The following is an 18,494-nucleotide window of genomic DNA, read 5'->3' on the forward strand; positions in this document are numbered from 1 at the left end:
GATTAGCCTGCGTTCCTGTGTATCCTGCGTTCCTGTGTCTCCTGTGTCCCTCCGTGTTCCTGTGTTACCCGTGCTCCTCCGTGTTTCCGTGTTCCTCCGTGCTGCTGTTCTGTGTTCCTGTACCCCTCTGCTTGGACCTCCTGTTGCTGACCCCGGATTGAACCCTGACGTTGCATCTCTGCCGCCTGCCTTGACCCTGTGCCTGGACTTTGACCACGAGATTGATTGCCGTTCTTGTACCTCAACCTTAGCCGCCGCTGCAGACAAGTCACGCCTGAGGAACGACCTAGTAGTACCACGCCGCAGCTTGTCTAACCCGCTTTGCGGCGGGCTCTGGTGAAAACCGGGTACCACTTAGACTCCGGTCCCAGGTAGTGGCTTGAGTCATCGTCTGCAGTGGTCCAGTGGATCCACTACCCGCAAGCCTGACAATTACCAATGGACTACAGTTGTAGCTTTCTGTTTTCAGCTAATTTCCTAATGTAAATAAGTTGAATGTTATAAGTACCAGGTGTTGCACCCTCATCGATGCCTTTTAGTGAGCCAACCAATAAACCAGCCATTAGGTATTTATGCTCAGAAAACCCCTTTACCGAAAAATCTAATTATCACTATATGTTAATATTATATAAAGAAGTGGAGATTGTGAAATTGTGTGTTATTTAATGAGAAATGTTGACTCCTGACCATCATGTCCTATTTCAAGGGTTTTACTCCTACAGTACTTACTTGAATTCACATCCTTTTGTTACAATGGTGTTGTATCGTGACAGGACCCTTTTTATCTCAGCTGCTAAAATTAGCAATCAAAGTTACACACTTGCACTAAATCGTCAAAGATGAAAAAGTTTTAATGAAACCTTCTTTTATTTAGATGGGCAAAGAAAACCATTATCAAATATCTAATAGCTATGTGTACTGTAAACACATTCAGATTCACCGTAGTAACAGTTTCATCATGCTAATGGCTATACATTTCCATTCTGTAGTTAATGTATATATACAACATATAGAGACAGTGCAGACAAAAATTACAGAATACATAAGCAAAACTTTAAGTACTCAATGTGGAACGATATAAGAAGAGTCCAACAGCTTAATAACTGTATTTGTTAGGTACAGCTATAGTGTTACACAATGTTACAGGTAAATCTATATACATTCTAGTAAAAGGTCAGACACATTAAATAGCACAAACTATTATATTACAATAGCTATGTCAAATAAAAAGGAGACTTACAACATTGTATCTGCTGACCATGAAAAACAACCCTTGAAAATTATAAGAAATTGTTAACTATTAAACTATTAAATATTGCTTACAGTATATGAGCTTATTCAACATGGCCATAACACAATAATATTCACATTATCCCCCATGTAAGATGCTAATAATATCAATGGTTTTTGTTGAGAGTCAGCTGCACCAACTGGCCTTACATATTCTGACATAGAGTGGTATGGTACTGTGATACTTAGCTTGTAGGCCATGCATGGAATTGTGAACTGAGTACTATGTGGGGTTTCATTAACCTTCCTCATAAAATGAGTGTACAATGCTGAGTTGGCTTGGAGCACAGCTTTGTGCTTGTATGCTATGTGGTTCCTTCTGGGTGGCCATTAGTACTTCCCAATAGAGCAGCCATGTCATTTAGTAATGTACTATGGCATATTAAGTGTTTTGCAAATAAAACTGCAAGGAAAAAAACTTTCAATTTGTCTGGTCTTTTAATAATGGAGCTGAAATTGTGGAATAGTATGCATATTAAGTTCAACCTACTGAAGAATTGTACATAGTTCTACAAAAGTTACCTCTAAAGGCTGATAAAATAGACTTAACAGAGCAGATTTTTCAAACGAGTGATTTGTGCGCTGCTCTCAATTATTTGTCTTGCTTATGCAAGATTAGCCATTTACTCGACAAAAATTGAAATCTACAGCTGCAAAGAGCTGGCATAGATATTAGCCATAATCTCCACCAGTCCAGGGTCCATTCCACCCCATCATGGATTGTACTGTTTCGCCCACTTTATTTTAAAGTGGCAAGCGGAAAAAAATATACAAGACAACTACCATGGTATATGCCAGAAATCTGCCATTTATAAATCACACCATTGTCTTAACAATGAATTGCCAACCTTACGTTCATATAAAATAGCTGTCAACAATAACTTTGAGAATTATGCAATATATATATTAATTTACATCAATGCATTTTGCAGATGAGTGATTGGATACAGGTCCCATGAATTCACATCACTGACCCAACAATAAGGCTACTATACATATTAGTAGTATTTTGTATTCACATGACAAAGTGATAGAAAAGCATGAAAATGATTCACACTTCCAAACAGGATGAAACACACATAAAAGTCATATCCTATATATTATGTAGTGACCTATTGGAAGTGTTAGCTAAAATAGGAGATATGAACACAACATGCTACAGGAGAAGGATATGGAACTTTTGAAGCATCAGCAACAAAGTCTTGTCAATATTTATCTAAAAAAAAAATTCTGGAAATAAATGAATGAAAGCCAGTGGTTACTTATAATATGTATATATGGTTGGTGATACATCACACAGATTCGCCATGATTTATAGGATTGTATTTTCAAGAGATATTACAAACATATGATATTCACACATGAGAACTTCCTTTGTTTGACATCTATTCATTAAATTAAACAAACTTGTTGTAAGGAATGGGCAATAGAAAGGGTTGCACTGAAGGCCTACCAATATATGGCCTATGAGTAGTGTTCAATCACCAAGGCCCGCACAATACTTGAGCTGCTGGATAAGTCTATGTGCCTGCAGATAGAAGTGCTGCACATAGACTTATCCTCTTAGCTCTTCGACAATGGTTCCATAACTTGGTAGGCCATATAATTTTTTTAAACTGACAACCCCCGTAATAGGATAGTTACCATATAGGATATTTTATCCAGATAAGACCATATATAAATGTGATACAAATAGGGAGATTATTTAGATAGATAAGGCTATGTTTACAACCTGGTTTGTTATTTAATTTCCTTTTCTTCAGTGATCAGTTACAACACCCATTGATTTCAATTAGTGTTTAAATACATCAGTTATCACTTTGCATCAGTTCCATCAGGGATCAGTTATTATTTTATAGACTTTTTTTTACCTGTTCAAAGAAAACAAAAGTCTAATGTTTCTTTTAGGATGAGGAAATTGAAAAAAAACAACTGACAAACTGAAACATTTACACTCTTGTTAATGACCCATGTTTTTCGTTTTTTCAATTCCTCACACTCAATTTCACCAAGAGCCACTTCAGTCAATTCCTTGCATTTACTTAGTATTTATGTAACATTCTCCTTTCAATCAATTAACACACTACTCCTTCCTCAAAACCATTAATTCATTCTCCTTTACCCCAACACCTTACACTGCTGGAGCATGTGCTACTATGACGCTCCAGCCATTGCTGGTGTTGTGCTCAATGTAAACGATGCATCAACTTTTTACATGCAGCAGGAATTGTGAGCCACATAAAAAGAGGTGGGGGTGCATTCAATCCTTGTCTTTGACATGTATGCTCTGAGGCAGCAGAAAAACTGAAAGCACAAAATAAATCATTTAACCCTTATTAAGTTCTCTATTAGCTTAGCAATTATTTCCTACTCATGTTTTATATATTTTTTTTAAAAAAAGCCTATTTATATTAGATTTAATGTACTTGTACATTAGATTTTATTTTTGTATTGATACTACAAACATGGCTTCAATATAATAAAATATCAATGTAAGATATGGACTTCAATGGGTAGAAGACAACCATAATAAAGCCTTTCAGTACAGATCCCATGGATAATCCAGATATCATCATGTGACTAGCCCCCTTAAGATGATGGAAGCAAGGTTCATTTACTGATTCAGTTACCCTAAAATGACAAATTTTAAATGAAACATTTATTTCCAACTTTTTAAGTTAAGTTACAATAACTAAGTTTCAATGTATACTTTTAAATATGTTAAAAAACAGCAAAATATAAAAATAACATAAATTTGGATTTTGACATACTAATCACGCAACATATTTTCCCTTAGTGATTGACTGATTTCAACAATTTTCTAAAATAACATAATTCAGTTTGAGTTCTCCAGCTCAGACAACTGTGCGGCAGGCTGAGCTCCTGCACCTTCAATAATAACATAAAAAACAACATAAAGACAGGATTCTCAGTAAACATTAAGTCTATTTTCCCTTTTTAATGATAAAACAATATTTTAAAGACTTCTAAGTTTCTCTGAAATGGAAGCCTAGAAGAATTTTCTAACATTAGTCCTTCCTACTCTCCACTCTTCCAAACCATCATCATACTTTTCCAACCATGATTTATATTACTTCCATATGTCTTTCTAACTCATACACTGCCATTGTCTACATCATTTCAATCTCTGTCAGTTCATTATATGGAGTACATGTTTCAAGATACTTCTAGTACAGCATAGGTCTTACCAACAAATGGCAAACGATGAAGCAGCACTCCAAGATAAAGAAAACGGGTTTGATTCCACCATTTATGGTGGAATAAAACCCGTTTTCTTTATCTTGGCGTGCTGCTTCATCGTTTGCCATTAGTTGAGCGAGGTTTATGTCAGAACCCCTACGAAGACCTGCAAACACCAAGCCTTCATTCAAGGTGCTGCTCTACACTGCTTTGTTTTTCAGGTCTTACCAACAATATGTTGTATAATGCCCTGATATTGTTAAGATTACTGTAGGTTCATGGGTCGTATGTAACATAGTGTAGTAAGACACATTCCTGGAGCTTTCTATTACATTTCTATTACTATTACAATGGTAATTTTCTACATTCTTACAGTCAGAAGTATAAATAGAAGCTGGACCAATGGTGACTATTTGTAACAACATAAAACCTCATTTGTTATGTTCATTTTCAATAGTGTCTAAATAAAAAAAAATCTAATAAATAAGGTTTAATAATAACATTTAACTAAAAAAACACTAACAAATGAACATGAAAACCAAGGCTATGTGACAGCAACTATCACCAACCGTTTTGTTATTGATGGAATATGCTATATTGCTTTTTTATTTAGTTGCTGTTACAAAATAAGGATTGAGAATCATAGGTTCACTTGACATTATTGTTAGATAAGCCAATTGGATTTAATCTTTTTCTCTCATGTTGTTCACACCTAAGTGGCTTGGAACACATTCTGTAATTAGAAGATCAGAAAATCCTTAGGACCCAGGCAACTGATTCCTCCGATTCCTGCTTTTCCTGGTGTTCATAAGGAGTTTTAATTTGCTATATTCCCCTTTATGCTTAGATATTTCTGGGACTGGGGTTTTCTTCTGCCTACTTTCTTTGCAGTATTTGTTGATTATCTGCATCTCGGAGTGACTGAATGATCCAGTAAGGTCTTTGGGGTGAAACTGTAGTCCGCTCAAAGTGCTAGCCCAGATCCACTGAGATTTGTCAGTCATGAAATTTACCAGCTCTGGGTCTAGGATTTTTAAATTAATTTTAGCTACTGTTTGTTTGAATGCATTTTCTGTTGCTATGCAGTGATACAGTCCTTGGTCAACATCCTGAACGGAGCGGATCAGCAGTCCTTGCCCAGTGGAAATGATTCTTTCATTAAGCTTCACCTGTGAAAGAAAGGGAAAATAAACTAAGTGGACACAGTACATTGCAAAGTGAGGAATAAATATTAGCTAGGACTTATGATTTAATTCTATTTTCTGTACATATGTAGGCAGTCATTTTCACTGAGTTGCTGTTAACAACATTAAGATATTTGCTTTACAGCAGATACAACAGTCACATGGAATATAGACTGTAAGCAACAATAGTCTGAGAATTTTCTATATATACTCTATAATATCTGTGCCGGCGTCATCCTCTGTCTGTAGAATGCTGCTAAGTATGCTCTGATTTTGTGTTTTACTCTGACATTCATAGTGTCAACAATGGTTTATGTTTGGTGGCTGTGTTACTTGAACTACACCACACCAATTACTTTGCAGCTTTGCTCCAGTTCATTAGTGGTTAACCTGGTGTAGTAAGAAGCAGTGAACAAAAACATCATATAAAAGGTCCTGGGATCCATTTATCGGTGCTTGATATATATCACTAGTGTGTATTCTGCTTCTATCTGAAATCTCCTGACCCCTTAGCTTGTCTCCTAGTATTCCATTAGTTTACTGATTTAGTACTTGTTTGCTCTCTTTGTTGTGACCTGGCTCTGGCAACTATTCTTATCTGCTTGTACAGTCTTGTCTCTGTGTTTTGCATTTCCATCTTCTAGCTGTCTACCCACTGCCAAGGGTGGGCTGGACAATAGAAAGGCACAGCTGGTAGGGGTTATTTTTGCCTTTTTTAATTTTCAAAATGAAAACTGGTTCTGGCATTGAATTACCTAATTTTTTTTAAAAAACAACAACATGTGAAATACTGAGTAATTGAATTAGGGACAGTTCACAGTTTCATAAGTTTTGTACACCAGTATTGTGAACCAATTAACAGATGTGGAGAATACGGAAAGCTAAAAACTGGTTAGTCATACTATGCACCTCCTAGTAGTTGGTTTAGTTTATGCCAAAAACTGTGCCAAAATCCTGGTAGATTTGCATAATTGTGGGTGTATGATACCACACTGCTTTGGTCATACCAGTCATAAAGATTGGACTTGATGGATTGAAGTCTTTTTCTTACCTTATTTACTATGAAACTATGATAAAGTATCTACAAATTGGCTTAAACCCTTCACAAATGTGATGCATTTAAGACAATTTTTGGTGCAAATTATTACAGAACTCTGTCATAAACTAATTTGTAAATGTACCCCAGTTTATTCACAAACTTTAGTTTCACTATTTGGTATAGATTAGATATTAGCAGAGTTTGTAGATTGTGATGTAAAATGCAATTGCTGGATGACTTTAACTTCAAGCATTGGCCATATGTTTTATGTGATCCTGCATTCTCCATACAAAAGCTCTATTGTACAAAGGAAAGCACTTCGCATTGCTTTACTACAACTGGTTTTAAAAAATTCTTTATCTGAATGTTAACTCCAAGCATGGAAGCATACTTGGAAAAAAAATCACTGTAAAATAAGCTGAAGTAACATGTGCATCTTGGCAGTTGTAAGACTCATTTCCAGACAATGAGGCTGATATTGTCTAGAAGTAAAACACAGCTGGTGATTTGGGTTATGCAGTATAGGTTAACAGTTCCAAATTGTTAAGAATCACTGACATTAAAACAAGAGGAGCTACTTCCCTGGGATGTGAAAAATTAAGTCTGATTATCTGTAATTAATCAATTTCACAAAAGATTAAATGTTTTATGCACGTAATATTTTAAAATATAAATGTTATAAATAAAAATAAACAAGACAATAATTCCACATACCAATCCTACTGTTTCAGTTTGTTGTGCATTAACCCCTTAACAACCGGGCCCTTTTTCCTTGTGTCACCATTTTTCGCTCCCCACCTTTAAACATCTATTACTTTTTTATTTATCCATGTAAAGAGCTGTGTGAGGGCGTGTTTTCTTTGTAACAAATTGCTCTTCATAGTAACGGTATTTGATATTCCATGCCGTGTACTGCAAAGTGGGGACAAATGACGAATGCAGTGAGAGTGGTGAAAAAAATGCATTTGAGCCATTTTCTTGTGGGTTTGGTTTTTACAGCTTTTACTGTACGCCCCAAATGGCATGTATATTTATTCTTTGGATTGGTATGATCACTGGGATACAAAATTTATTTAAGTTTTATTGTGTTTTAAAACATTAAAGAATTAAATCCTTCTGAACAAAAACAATTTCTGCATTTTGCCATCTTTTGCCACTTTTTTATACTTTGATCTACAGAGGATGAGCTGATATTTTTGGGGACTGTATGACCTTTTGATCACTTTTTATAAAATTTTTTATACGTTGCAAAATGGCAAAAACGTGGTGTTTGGATATTTATACTCTATTTTCTATTACAGGGTTCAATGTTGTGATAACTATTATTATATTTTAATAGCCACACATTTGGGGATGCACAGATACCTAATAAGTTTATGCTTTTTTACTTTTTATTTCTATAACAGTTTATACCACATGACGTCACGGGGAGTGATGATTTCAGCCAAGATGGCAGTGCCATGTGCCGCTGGCTTTTGACTGCCGCTGATGGCTTTGCAGGCGTTCAAAGAGTTAATTTGCAATATGCAGATAGCACCCACCTTGTATGAAAAAGGCACAGCTTGTGAGCCCTCTCTATACACCTGCAATCAACATGTGAAGTACATAATTATTCTAATGAGCCGGAAGGGCTTTGGACGGTATTTCCAGTCCCCCTCAGTGCTGTAGCTTCACAGTTTGTTACAATGAGCAGAGCAGGTCTCCCCTCCTCTTGCATTTGCTAGATTACACAGGCAGATGGATGAGGGAGACAGCAGGAGGTTCGGTGAGACATGTTCTGTTCATTGAAACTTTTGAAGGCTTTTGAATCTGCAGCACTTTGGGCTCATAAGCATAATTTTAAAGTTGCTTTGAGAAGGAAAGAGGCCATGGATAACAAATATAAGAAGATTACCACAGTCATGGTGCCTGGATAAATGAGTAAGTGTCCCTGAATTATTATGCTTGATTTTGATTGTGTGTATGCACAAAAGTGCATGGGGGTCCATGACCTGACCGCACAATTTGTGGCCGGATGACGGTCCGCATAAAGGCACCCAGTGATGGTACGGTGAGCACACGTACCATGACCAACCCAGGCAGCCTGTACAATATTGTATTGCATGTACCACTGTAGTGCTCACCACTCCTGTACCCAGCTGAATGCTCGCCTGGGTCGAGAATATGTTTATGTGAAGGAGATTCTGGAACTACTATTTTTATCGATGACCCAAATGGATTGATGTTATAAGCTATTTGCTGGGCGGTGGACTTTACTTCACTTTTGATTTTAACCATTTTTATCTTATATGTCAGTATTAGCTACTTTTATTACTTTGCTGACATTACATATGTGCAAAGAGCATCCTGTTCTAAGACAAATATATAATGTAAACACAGAGAGCCCATACAGACATTAATGTTCACTCTGTTTAATTATAAACACTGGTTATTAATGGACTTAAAAGGAAATATGTCACCAGGGACCACATTTTCACTAAAGACAGGCCGCAGGACTCCATTACATCTGCATTGCAAATATGTCTTTCTGCTTTCTCTAAGCATTTGCATTACAATATAATTGTATGTTTTAACTTACCTTGCACCCTGACAGAATACTCTGTTAAGTCCAATGAGTTGGCTTTGTATGTGCTCCAAAACTCCTCAGCTCTCACCTTTGTGCTCCTGTACAGGAGTTTGCAGCAGAGACAAGTAATGTGTTGTTTTTTTAAATGCATCCAAAACAAAGCCAACCCCTGGGACTACACAGAGGATTCTGTCAGGGTGCAATGTAAGTTATAACACACAATTACACTTATCGGCTTCTTTATTAGGTACACCATGCTAGTAACGGGTTGGACCCCCTTTTGCCTTCAGAACTGCCTCAATTCTTCGTGGCATAGATTCAACAAGGTGCTGGAAGCATTCCTCAGAGATTTTGGTCCATATTGACATGATGGCATCACACAGTTGCCGCAGATTTGTCGGCTGCACATCCATGATGCGAATCTCCCGTTCCACCACATCCCAAAGATGCTCTATTGGACTGTGGAGGCCATTTAAAGTACAGTGAACTCATTGTCATGTTCAAGAAACCAATCTGAGATGATTCCAGCTTTATGACATGGCGCATTATCCTGCTGAAAGTAGCCATCAGATGTTGGGTACATTGTGGTCATAAAGGGATGGACACCACCACCACCAGCCTGAACCGTTGATACAAGGCAGGATGGATCCATGCTTTCATGTTGTTGACGCCAAATTGTGACCCTACCATCCGAATGTCGCAGCCGAAATCGAGACTCATTAGACCAGGCAACGGTTTTCCAATCTTCTACTGTTCAATTTCGATGAGCTTGTGCAAATTGTAGCCTCAGTTTCCTGTTCTTAGCTGAAAGGAATGGCACCAGGTGTGGTCTTCTGCTGCTGTAGCCCATCTGCCTCAAAGTTCGAGGTACTGTGCATTCAGAGATGCTCTTCTGCCTACCTTGGTTGTAACGGCTGGCGATTTCAGCTTGAACCAGTCCGCCCATTCTCCTCTGACCTCTGGCATCAACAAGGCATTTCCGCCCACAGAACTGCCGCTCAGTGGATGTTTTTTCTTTTTCGGACCATTCTCTGTAAACGCTATAGATGGTTGTGCATGAAAATCCCAGTAGATCAGCAGTTTCTGAAATACTCAGACCAGCCCTTCTGGCACCAACAACCATGCCACGTTTGAACTGCAGGAGATTGTCTTGACCATGTCTACATGCCTAAATGCACTGAGTTGCTGCCATGTGATTGGCTGATTAGAAATTAAGTGTTAACGAGAAGTTGGACAGGTGTAACTAATAAAGTGGCCAGTGAGTGTATATTGTAATGCAAATGCTTAGAAAAGGCAGAAAGCCATATTTGCATTGCAGTTGCAATGGGCTCCTGCAACCTGTCTTTAGTGAAAATTAGGTCCCTGGTGACCGGTTCCCTTTAACATTCCTAATTAAATAAGATGCAGATTTTGGAAATATTTTCAACAGCTGCAGAAGGAAAGTATATAGGGAAAAATCATAACTTCACAAAACCAATAGTATATACAATAATACAAAGACATTCCACATGAATACACACATAAAAGCACCAAGTCCAGTTATCCCTTTAGCTCAAACAGTATATAGAATAGGTATTATAATATAGTTTGTGTAGGTCATTTAATAATAATATTTAGTACATATGTAAACATATAATTGTACATAAAAACACAATTACATATATAATATAAAATTCAAAAATTCATAATGGGAAATAAAAAAAATTAAAAGTTCATAGATAGCTTAAAGCTACACCTTGCCTTCTTTTATTTCCTTTTTTAAAAGGGTTGTTCCCATTTTGGCAAATAATAAATGTTATATATTGTTATGTAATATAATGTTATAAATGTTTGTATAATGAAAATTTCCGTATCAATACAGTTTTCTAGATCTCTGTTCGCTATCCGCCTATAGAAAGCTTCTACGTTTTCTGCCAGTGGACAGAAATCTGTCCGTGGTTACATCGGTGCTCGGCTCGTTATAACACATAGCTCTGATTACTCTGTATGAAAATAACGAGCTGTACACCTGTGTAACCATGGTCAGATTTTTTATCCATTGGAAGTAAATTTAGAAGCTTTCTATAGACAGCAAGCAGAGACCTAGAAAATCATGATGAATTGATACAGAAAGTATATTATATTATTAACTTATTATTATTAAAGTTATATAACTTTAACAACAACACTAAAATCTACAGCAAATAATTTTCCCATGTCGGATACAATACATAGGCCGAACATACAGACCTTTAAAAGACACAATAAGGGAATATATACAAAACATCAAAGCAGGTTATTTTAACCATTCTCTGTAATTTCCTGTTAAGAACGGGTGCACGGAGCTGCAACCACGGTAGACCCATCAGGAAGAAGGATGTGGACCGGGGTAGCACATAAAAAGACCGACCTCCAGACCTCCTGACGTTGTCTGGAACGTTCCTGGAGGGAAAGTCGTGTTCTGTTCACTTGCATGGGTTCCTCCGGAGCGACCTTTGGAAGGCAGGTGGCAAGCGAGGTAAACTTTGAAACCGGGCTTGCAGATGCTTGAGACGTATTCCTCAGTGCGCTCCTTAAATCGGACATTAATCAGAGTGGCCAGTGTGATGAGACCACTCAGGATAGATGGCAGGTGACATGCAGCCAATGCATCTTTGACCGGGGCCGAAATTCCTTTTTTAAAGGTTGCAGTCAGGGCCGCATAATTCCAGGAGAGTTGAAAAGCCAGGGTACGGAACTGAACTGCATAGTCTCTCATGGACAAGTCCCCTTGGATCGGGTTCAGCAACGCAGTCTCAGCTGAGGAGGATCGTGCAGGTTCCTCCAAAACGGACTAGAATTCTGACAGGAATGCTGTGAGAATAGTCGTGACCGGATCACTTCACCCAGAGAGGAGTACCCCAGGCCGCGGCCTTCCTGAGGACACGGGGAGGCGCGCTCTGTGATTATAGGTTAAAGATTCCTTGATCCTAAACAAGACTTTCTTATAATTGTGTAAATAAATGTTTTCCTCAAGTAATTGAATCCTTGTATCACTGTGATATAAATTTTTTTGTGCCACAGAACATATCTATTCCATTCTGGATTTTTTTAATACACATATCCAATAAATCCAGGATTTTCCCTTTTCCTTAAGAAAGGATATAAAAGACAAGGTGTAGCTTCAAACTAGCTATTTAGAAAGGAGGAACGCGACGCAACACGTTTAGATAGAAGCTACATATCTATCCATGTGAATGACACTCTAGAATATGGTCATACTATCCATATGGATCGTTAATCCCATACTGTTCTGACTTCATACTCACTGGAGGGCACATCTGACGCGAGTTTAAAGAAGACCACAACATAGTGGATATAACTCAAACTGAGCTCTGTACAACTGAATACAGTAAGGGCCTACCAACAGGAAGAAGCCCATGAGTTTGAAGTCGTCTCGCTAAGTCGCAGAGATCTATGGAAGCCGAACATGCTGAACGGTCAACGGCTTGTGAGTAAATAACTCACTTGATACACATTGGACAGGTGTATATTGATTGAAGCCAGTAAAAAGGCACACATATCTGATCACAGAGTGTGTAATGTGTTTCAGGTACACAAATAAATAACAGAACCTCCCTCACATGCGTTTTTGGGACTCACTTGTGAAGTCTTAATCTATTTTATTCTGAATTTTTGAATTTTGTATATGTGTAATTGCATTTTTATGTACAACTATATGTTTACATATGTACTAAATATTATTATTAAATGACCTATACAAACTATATTATACTACCTATTCTATATACTGTTTGAAGTAAAGGGATAACTGGACTTGGTGCTTTAGACACTTTTTCTTCGGATTCTCTATTGGCTTTACAGTTTGTGGTGCTTTAGCTTTGTGCATCGCAAAGGTTGAAATTCCCACCCTGAGGCTGGCAGCACACAGATCGAGCACAAAGAATTGGAGTCCTTGCATCATAGTGAAATATATTGCTCGGAGTCTGTAGCTGTTATTATAACATGCAGCGCTCTTCCCACAGTTCGAGCCCGTTTGTGTACAGGTAGCCAAAATCTGCAGTCACAAATAACAAGCTACTGATTCTGTACCAATCCATACATTGTCAAAACTTCTGCAGTGGATGCTGGCTGGTAGGGAAACTGGTAGGTTAGTGCCCAAATGAGTTGCATAATTGCCATACTAAAACAAGGGCTTGCCAGATTTGTATATATTTGTTATATCAAAGTACAGTCTGTCAATTATTTATTTATTATAGTAGCTGCTTAAAACAGAATATGTTCATGTACAAGTCCTGTAGGACATCACCAAAGTAAACGGGAGAGTGGTAGTAATATCAATTATTATGTCAAATAACAATTATTATGTGCACTTTTCCCAATATAAATCTTTCATCTGTTCCCAATTACCCTGTGGTGTGCTCAGTTTTTTACAACACCTAGCTTGACTGTTTTCCACCAGAGTGACTGCTTTCACAGGTCAGTTGAATATAAAGGTATTTTCCGCCATAATACTCTATATCCCAGAAAATAGAATTACATTCTTTCACTTTCACTTTCCTGGATAACAGGTGAGTAACAGCATGTCAGCATAAATTCTCATGACAGGTTCTCTTTTAAAGCAAAGTTAACATTTGCAAACATGTTCATTGTTTCCAGTTTACACAAAATTGGCAAGGAATAGCCCTGATTAAAAAAAGTGGTAATGATTTGTGTCCATGTCTTCTATGTAGATCTAAACATCTTAATGGTTTCACACTACAAACAAACCTTAAGAGTTTGAGCCTTCAGTCACGAGTTAGGATGAGAAGTGGGAAAACATTGAGTGCATATAAATCATTGCAACACACTGAGCAGGTACTCTATTATTGCGTGTGCCAAGACTTTTCTGTTTATTACTACATGGAAATTCCCAACTGAAAATCTAAACATCTTCATTTAGGGAAATTTCAAACAGCCCATTGCAAAGTGATAACAAATTCCAAAGTTCATTACGTAAATAGTAGGATCTATATACAACAGAGGAGCGATTTATCTTATGCTTAACCTTTATTGTATCTCATTTCAGATTTTATGGGTTTTATAGAAGCTGTGCATCTTTTGGCTCTTTAGTTATAGAAAACTACTACTGCCAGCAACCCCTGTTTGCTAGGGCATGATGGGATGTGAGAGCAATATAGAGATTTCTGTCCTGCTAACTGTTGTTAGGAAATACATTTAAAAAAAATAATAATATGAAATATTCTGTGTTTTACCCATTAACTCATTTTTTACATCAGGGCTCACCTCTTTCCTTCGATCATTATCTTTCTGGAGGAGCCATTTGACCGAGGCCTGTGGAGACTTAGCAATGCACTCCAAGAAAGTTGTGTTATTTCTTACTCCATACTGAATAATCTCTTCAGTGTTCCTATACTCTGCAAAAAAAAAAAGGTTTTATAAGCCAAGCCAAAAACACCAATATTTCCAAAACTACTAAATATATTTAGCTACCTAAATGTGAGCCAAGTGGAAAAGAAGTAAATCTTCTAAAGCCACATCACAGGTTTTGCACCACCTTAGCTTACATGAGGGCTGGTTTTAAGGATATAAATCATCAATTATTACTGAATATAGGTTTATTCTGGAAAAATCTATAAAGGAAACACCAGTTAATCAAAAACTGTGTTCTGTGACCAAATTTCACAGTACACTCTGAAAACTGGAAACATAATCCAGTGGTTTAACAATGTGGAGCGCCATATATTTTTATACCTCACATCTTTGGGAAAAGGAAATCTTGTGTTCGGGTTAAGACTGTATCATTATAATGTCTTTATGGTAGCTGCTCTATACTAATGCTACCACTGTTACATAGTTTCTACTACACAATATCTGTATTTATTTGTTTTGTAAGTGTTCCTCCTGGAAACTAATCTTGTCAATGTATTTTAAAAGGTACAGCTTGGAAGGAAAGAAGCTGAGAGCACACGTGACATGTCAGCTCACATCTTAAATTAGAATGGTTAAAAATACCCTAGTAATTACTAATCATGCTGTTCTGGCAATGGCAGGGTGGAACTTTCTGTGTATTCTGCGATAAGACATTCACTGCAATAGTAAAAGTATATACACCATTCTGTTATGGAGAAAATCAAGGGATGAGCAAGTGGGAGTTGGTTTGAGCACTGCAGCTTTGGTTCCTTATATGTATAAAACAGATCTATATGGAAGTAAGTGCAGGGAAAGCTGATGTTTAGTTACATATTAAAATGAAGTTTCAAGAAAATAGCATTGTAACAATAATAACAGGCACTGTAAAATACCTTTCAGATTAAATCCTCGGCATTGTGTAACTGGGTTTCCATGTTTAATATCTTGTCTCCTGCTTCTTCTATAAAATTAAACAAAGCATACAAGTAAACCTGTTAATGACTTTTCTTATCTTGTTGTCTTCATTTGCAATTTGATGCTTATGATGTTTATTGTATTATAGAATCTTTTAACCAGTGATTTTCTCTATAAGATAAGATAATCCTTTATTAGTCCCACAGTGGGGAAATTCACAGCGTTACAGCAGCAGAGAGGGTACAGAGAGTGAAGAACTATGACAACAATAATATTAGGGATAATTGAACAAAAAGAAAAGGGGGATAAAAAGACAAAAAAGAGACAAGCAATGATCTGCAGTTTGATGTTTAGTCTGTGGATGGGCCTTGCAGGGACTGGTTAGGTGGTGGGCGCAGGTTACTTCTGTTTGGGCCTTGTTTGTTGAACAGCCTGATGGCAGCGGGGAGGAATGACTTACGATAACGCTCCCTTTCACATTTGGGGTGGAGCAGTCGGTCACTGAAGGTGCTCCCCAATGCCACCACAGTCTCATGCAAGGGATGGGAGCTATTCTCCAGAATAGACTTCAACTTACACAGTGTCCTCCTCTCAGCTACCACCTGCACTGTGTCAAGAGGACCCCCAAGGACAGAACTGGCTTTTCTAATCAGTTTGTCCAGTTTGCTCCTCTCCCTAGCTGAGATGCTGCTTCCCCAACAGACTACACCAAAGAAGATGGCTGGTGCCACTACAGAGTTGAAGAAGGTCTTAAGAAGAGCCCCCCGCACTCCGAATGCCCTCAGCCTCCTCAGCAGGTGCAGCCTGCTCTGACCCCTCCTGTGAAGTGCGTTTATGTTCTCTGCCCACTCCAGTTTACTGTTGAAGAGGACACCCAAGTACTTATAGGACTTCACTGCCTCAATGTCTGTCCCATGGATAACCACCGGTTGAGAAGGAGGACTGTGCTTACGAAAGTCCACCACCATCTCCTTGGTCTTCCCAGCATTAATCTTAAGGTGGTTTCGCATTTCATAGTTACCAGTGACTACATGGGTTTATTTTTATTGCATGATTTGAGAATTCTCTGCAATGTTTAAGGTATTATGTGTAATTTATCACAGGAATGCTTCCTGTAGTAAATGGTAAGCCTGAAGAACAGAGACATCCTAGCACATGTGGAGTAGCACATGCATGTCACTATCTCTATAATAATGTGTAGGGATGGTTCTGAGCAAGAGGGAGAGCCAAGTGGAGGCAGACGTTTATGATAACTATGTGTTCTACTAGGCCATATAGAAAGGAATTGAGTTTATTATATACAGTAAATAATATTAAACTAAGAGGAAACAGTAGAATGGCACTCACCCAAATTTTTTTTTTCAATCCGGTTTATTTAGCAATACTCACACAAAAATTGACGTGTCAATACATAACGGAGGGAGGGATAAACGCAGGGACTCATGATAAAACAAGGTACGTGACAGCTGTTTCGCGCCGCAGCACTTCGTCAGACGAAGTGCTGCGGCGCGAAACAGCTGTCAAGTGGTGCCACCCAACCCCCCCTTTTCCTTTCTCTGTAACACTTCCATTAATATTAAACTAAGTCAAAATGTTTAGTTTAGTATAACTACATAACTCTAAGTCATAAAACGCAAATGTCTTACCTTTTCCCAGATGGGTAAAACTTGGAACAAAAGTTTCCATCCCAGGCACAATACGGGTCCCTGGCTAGGCAGCAGTCTGCACACGCAGGTCCATAGATGTGGCAACGGTGTAAAGAGAGCTGAGTAACACCTTCTTCTGAGCTAACGTACAGTTGTTGCTGAAAAATAGGAATTTCTTACTAAACAGGCTTTTTCTAAAGTGTGCTAGCAAGTTACTTAAAACAGCATTATATACTATGATAAAAAAATGGAATATAGGCTATAAATATATCACTGGGAAATAATAACAAAACCACACTAATATAGTTTTCTTAATTCAATTAATCTCCCATCGCTTCCATCATCAGCAGAGGAGATTCTCATGGCCCCAGTTACTGATGAGAAAATCAAAGAGAAGGTAAAAAATCCTAAAGTGGGCAAATCCCCTGTCCCTGATGGCCTTTCCATTGCTTATTATAAAAAATTTCTTAACACCCCACTTCCACACATCAGAGCCTACTGTGATGCCCTTCTCCAGAGCAAACAAATGCCCCAGCATTACTTAGCGCTTGTAACCGTCTTTCCCAAGACAAATAAAGACCCCCTCCAACCCAGAAATGATTGGCTTTTGATACTCTGGAACAGTATGGATTCCCAGCAGATTTTCCATCCCCTTAAGCTTCTTTATGACCAGCCAGTAGCCTATATCAAACTCCCTACACTCCACCCTGCCCCAATTCAGATTGCCAGGGGCACATGTCCAGGCTGCCCTCTGTCACCTGCTCTTTTTGCTCTAGCTATGAAACCCCTAGCTGCAGCGATATGAGCTATTCTACTACCAGCGACACTTATAAAGTGAGCTTTTTCGCAGATGACCTGCTTCCATCAATCACTAGCCCCCACACATCCCTACGAAACCTATTGCATCTCCGGATAGCTTTGATTCTCTGGGCTAAGGGTAAATATACCCTTATATGCCACCAGATAGCATTAGGTATTGCCACATTTCAAAATGTCCGATCTTTCAAAATATAAAAGCGGTCATTGCCGGCGGTGAACCCCGTAATGAAAAATAGGGCTCGAATTTCCAAAATGTGACTTTAACACCATTTTACATCCCATAAAAAAGGGAATAAAAGGTGATCAAAATGTTGCACAGTCCTCAAAATAGTAGCAATGAAAACATCAGCTCATTTCACAAAAATCACGCCTCACACAGCTAAGTACACCTAAGTATGAAAAAGTTATTAGCGTCAGAACACGCTATTTTTTTCTTTTTCATA

The 18,494-nt window shown here is 38.0% G+C and overlaps 1 protein-coding gene across 2 annotated transcripts in view; it reads right to left on the reverse strand.

Annotated features, from left to right (window-relative positions):
- Positions 1-833: 833 nt before the first annotated feature.
- Positions 834-18,494, reverse strand: part of SEMA3C (semaphorin 3C) — a 117,116-nt gene continuing 99,455 nt past the window's right edge. For both annotated transcript variants that reach the window (XM_072147257.1, XM_072147258.1), the window contains exons 15-18: positions 17,233-17,390; positions 15,565-15,632; positions 14,546-14,676; positions 834-5,660 (exon numbers count right to left, since the gene is read on the reverse strand). In XM_072147257.1, the coding sequence (XP_072003358.1) occupies positions 5,250-5,660; positions 14,546-14,676; positions 15,565-15,632; positions 17,233-17,390 (768 nt within the window). In that variant the 3' untranslated portion in view covers positions 834-5,249. The remainder of the gene's footprint in view (positions 5,661-14,545; positions 14,677-15,564; positions 15,633-17,232; positions 17,391-18,494) is intronic.

The sequence above is a fragment of the Engystomops pustulosus genome, chromosome 4 (genome assembly GCF_040894005.1).
Source record: "Engystomops pustulosus chromosome 4, aEngPut4.maternal, whole genome shotgun sequence".
NCBI lineage: Eukaryota > Metazoa > Chordata > Amphibia > Anura > Leptodactylidae > Engystomops > Engystomops pustulosus.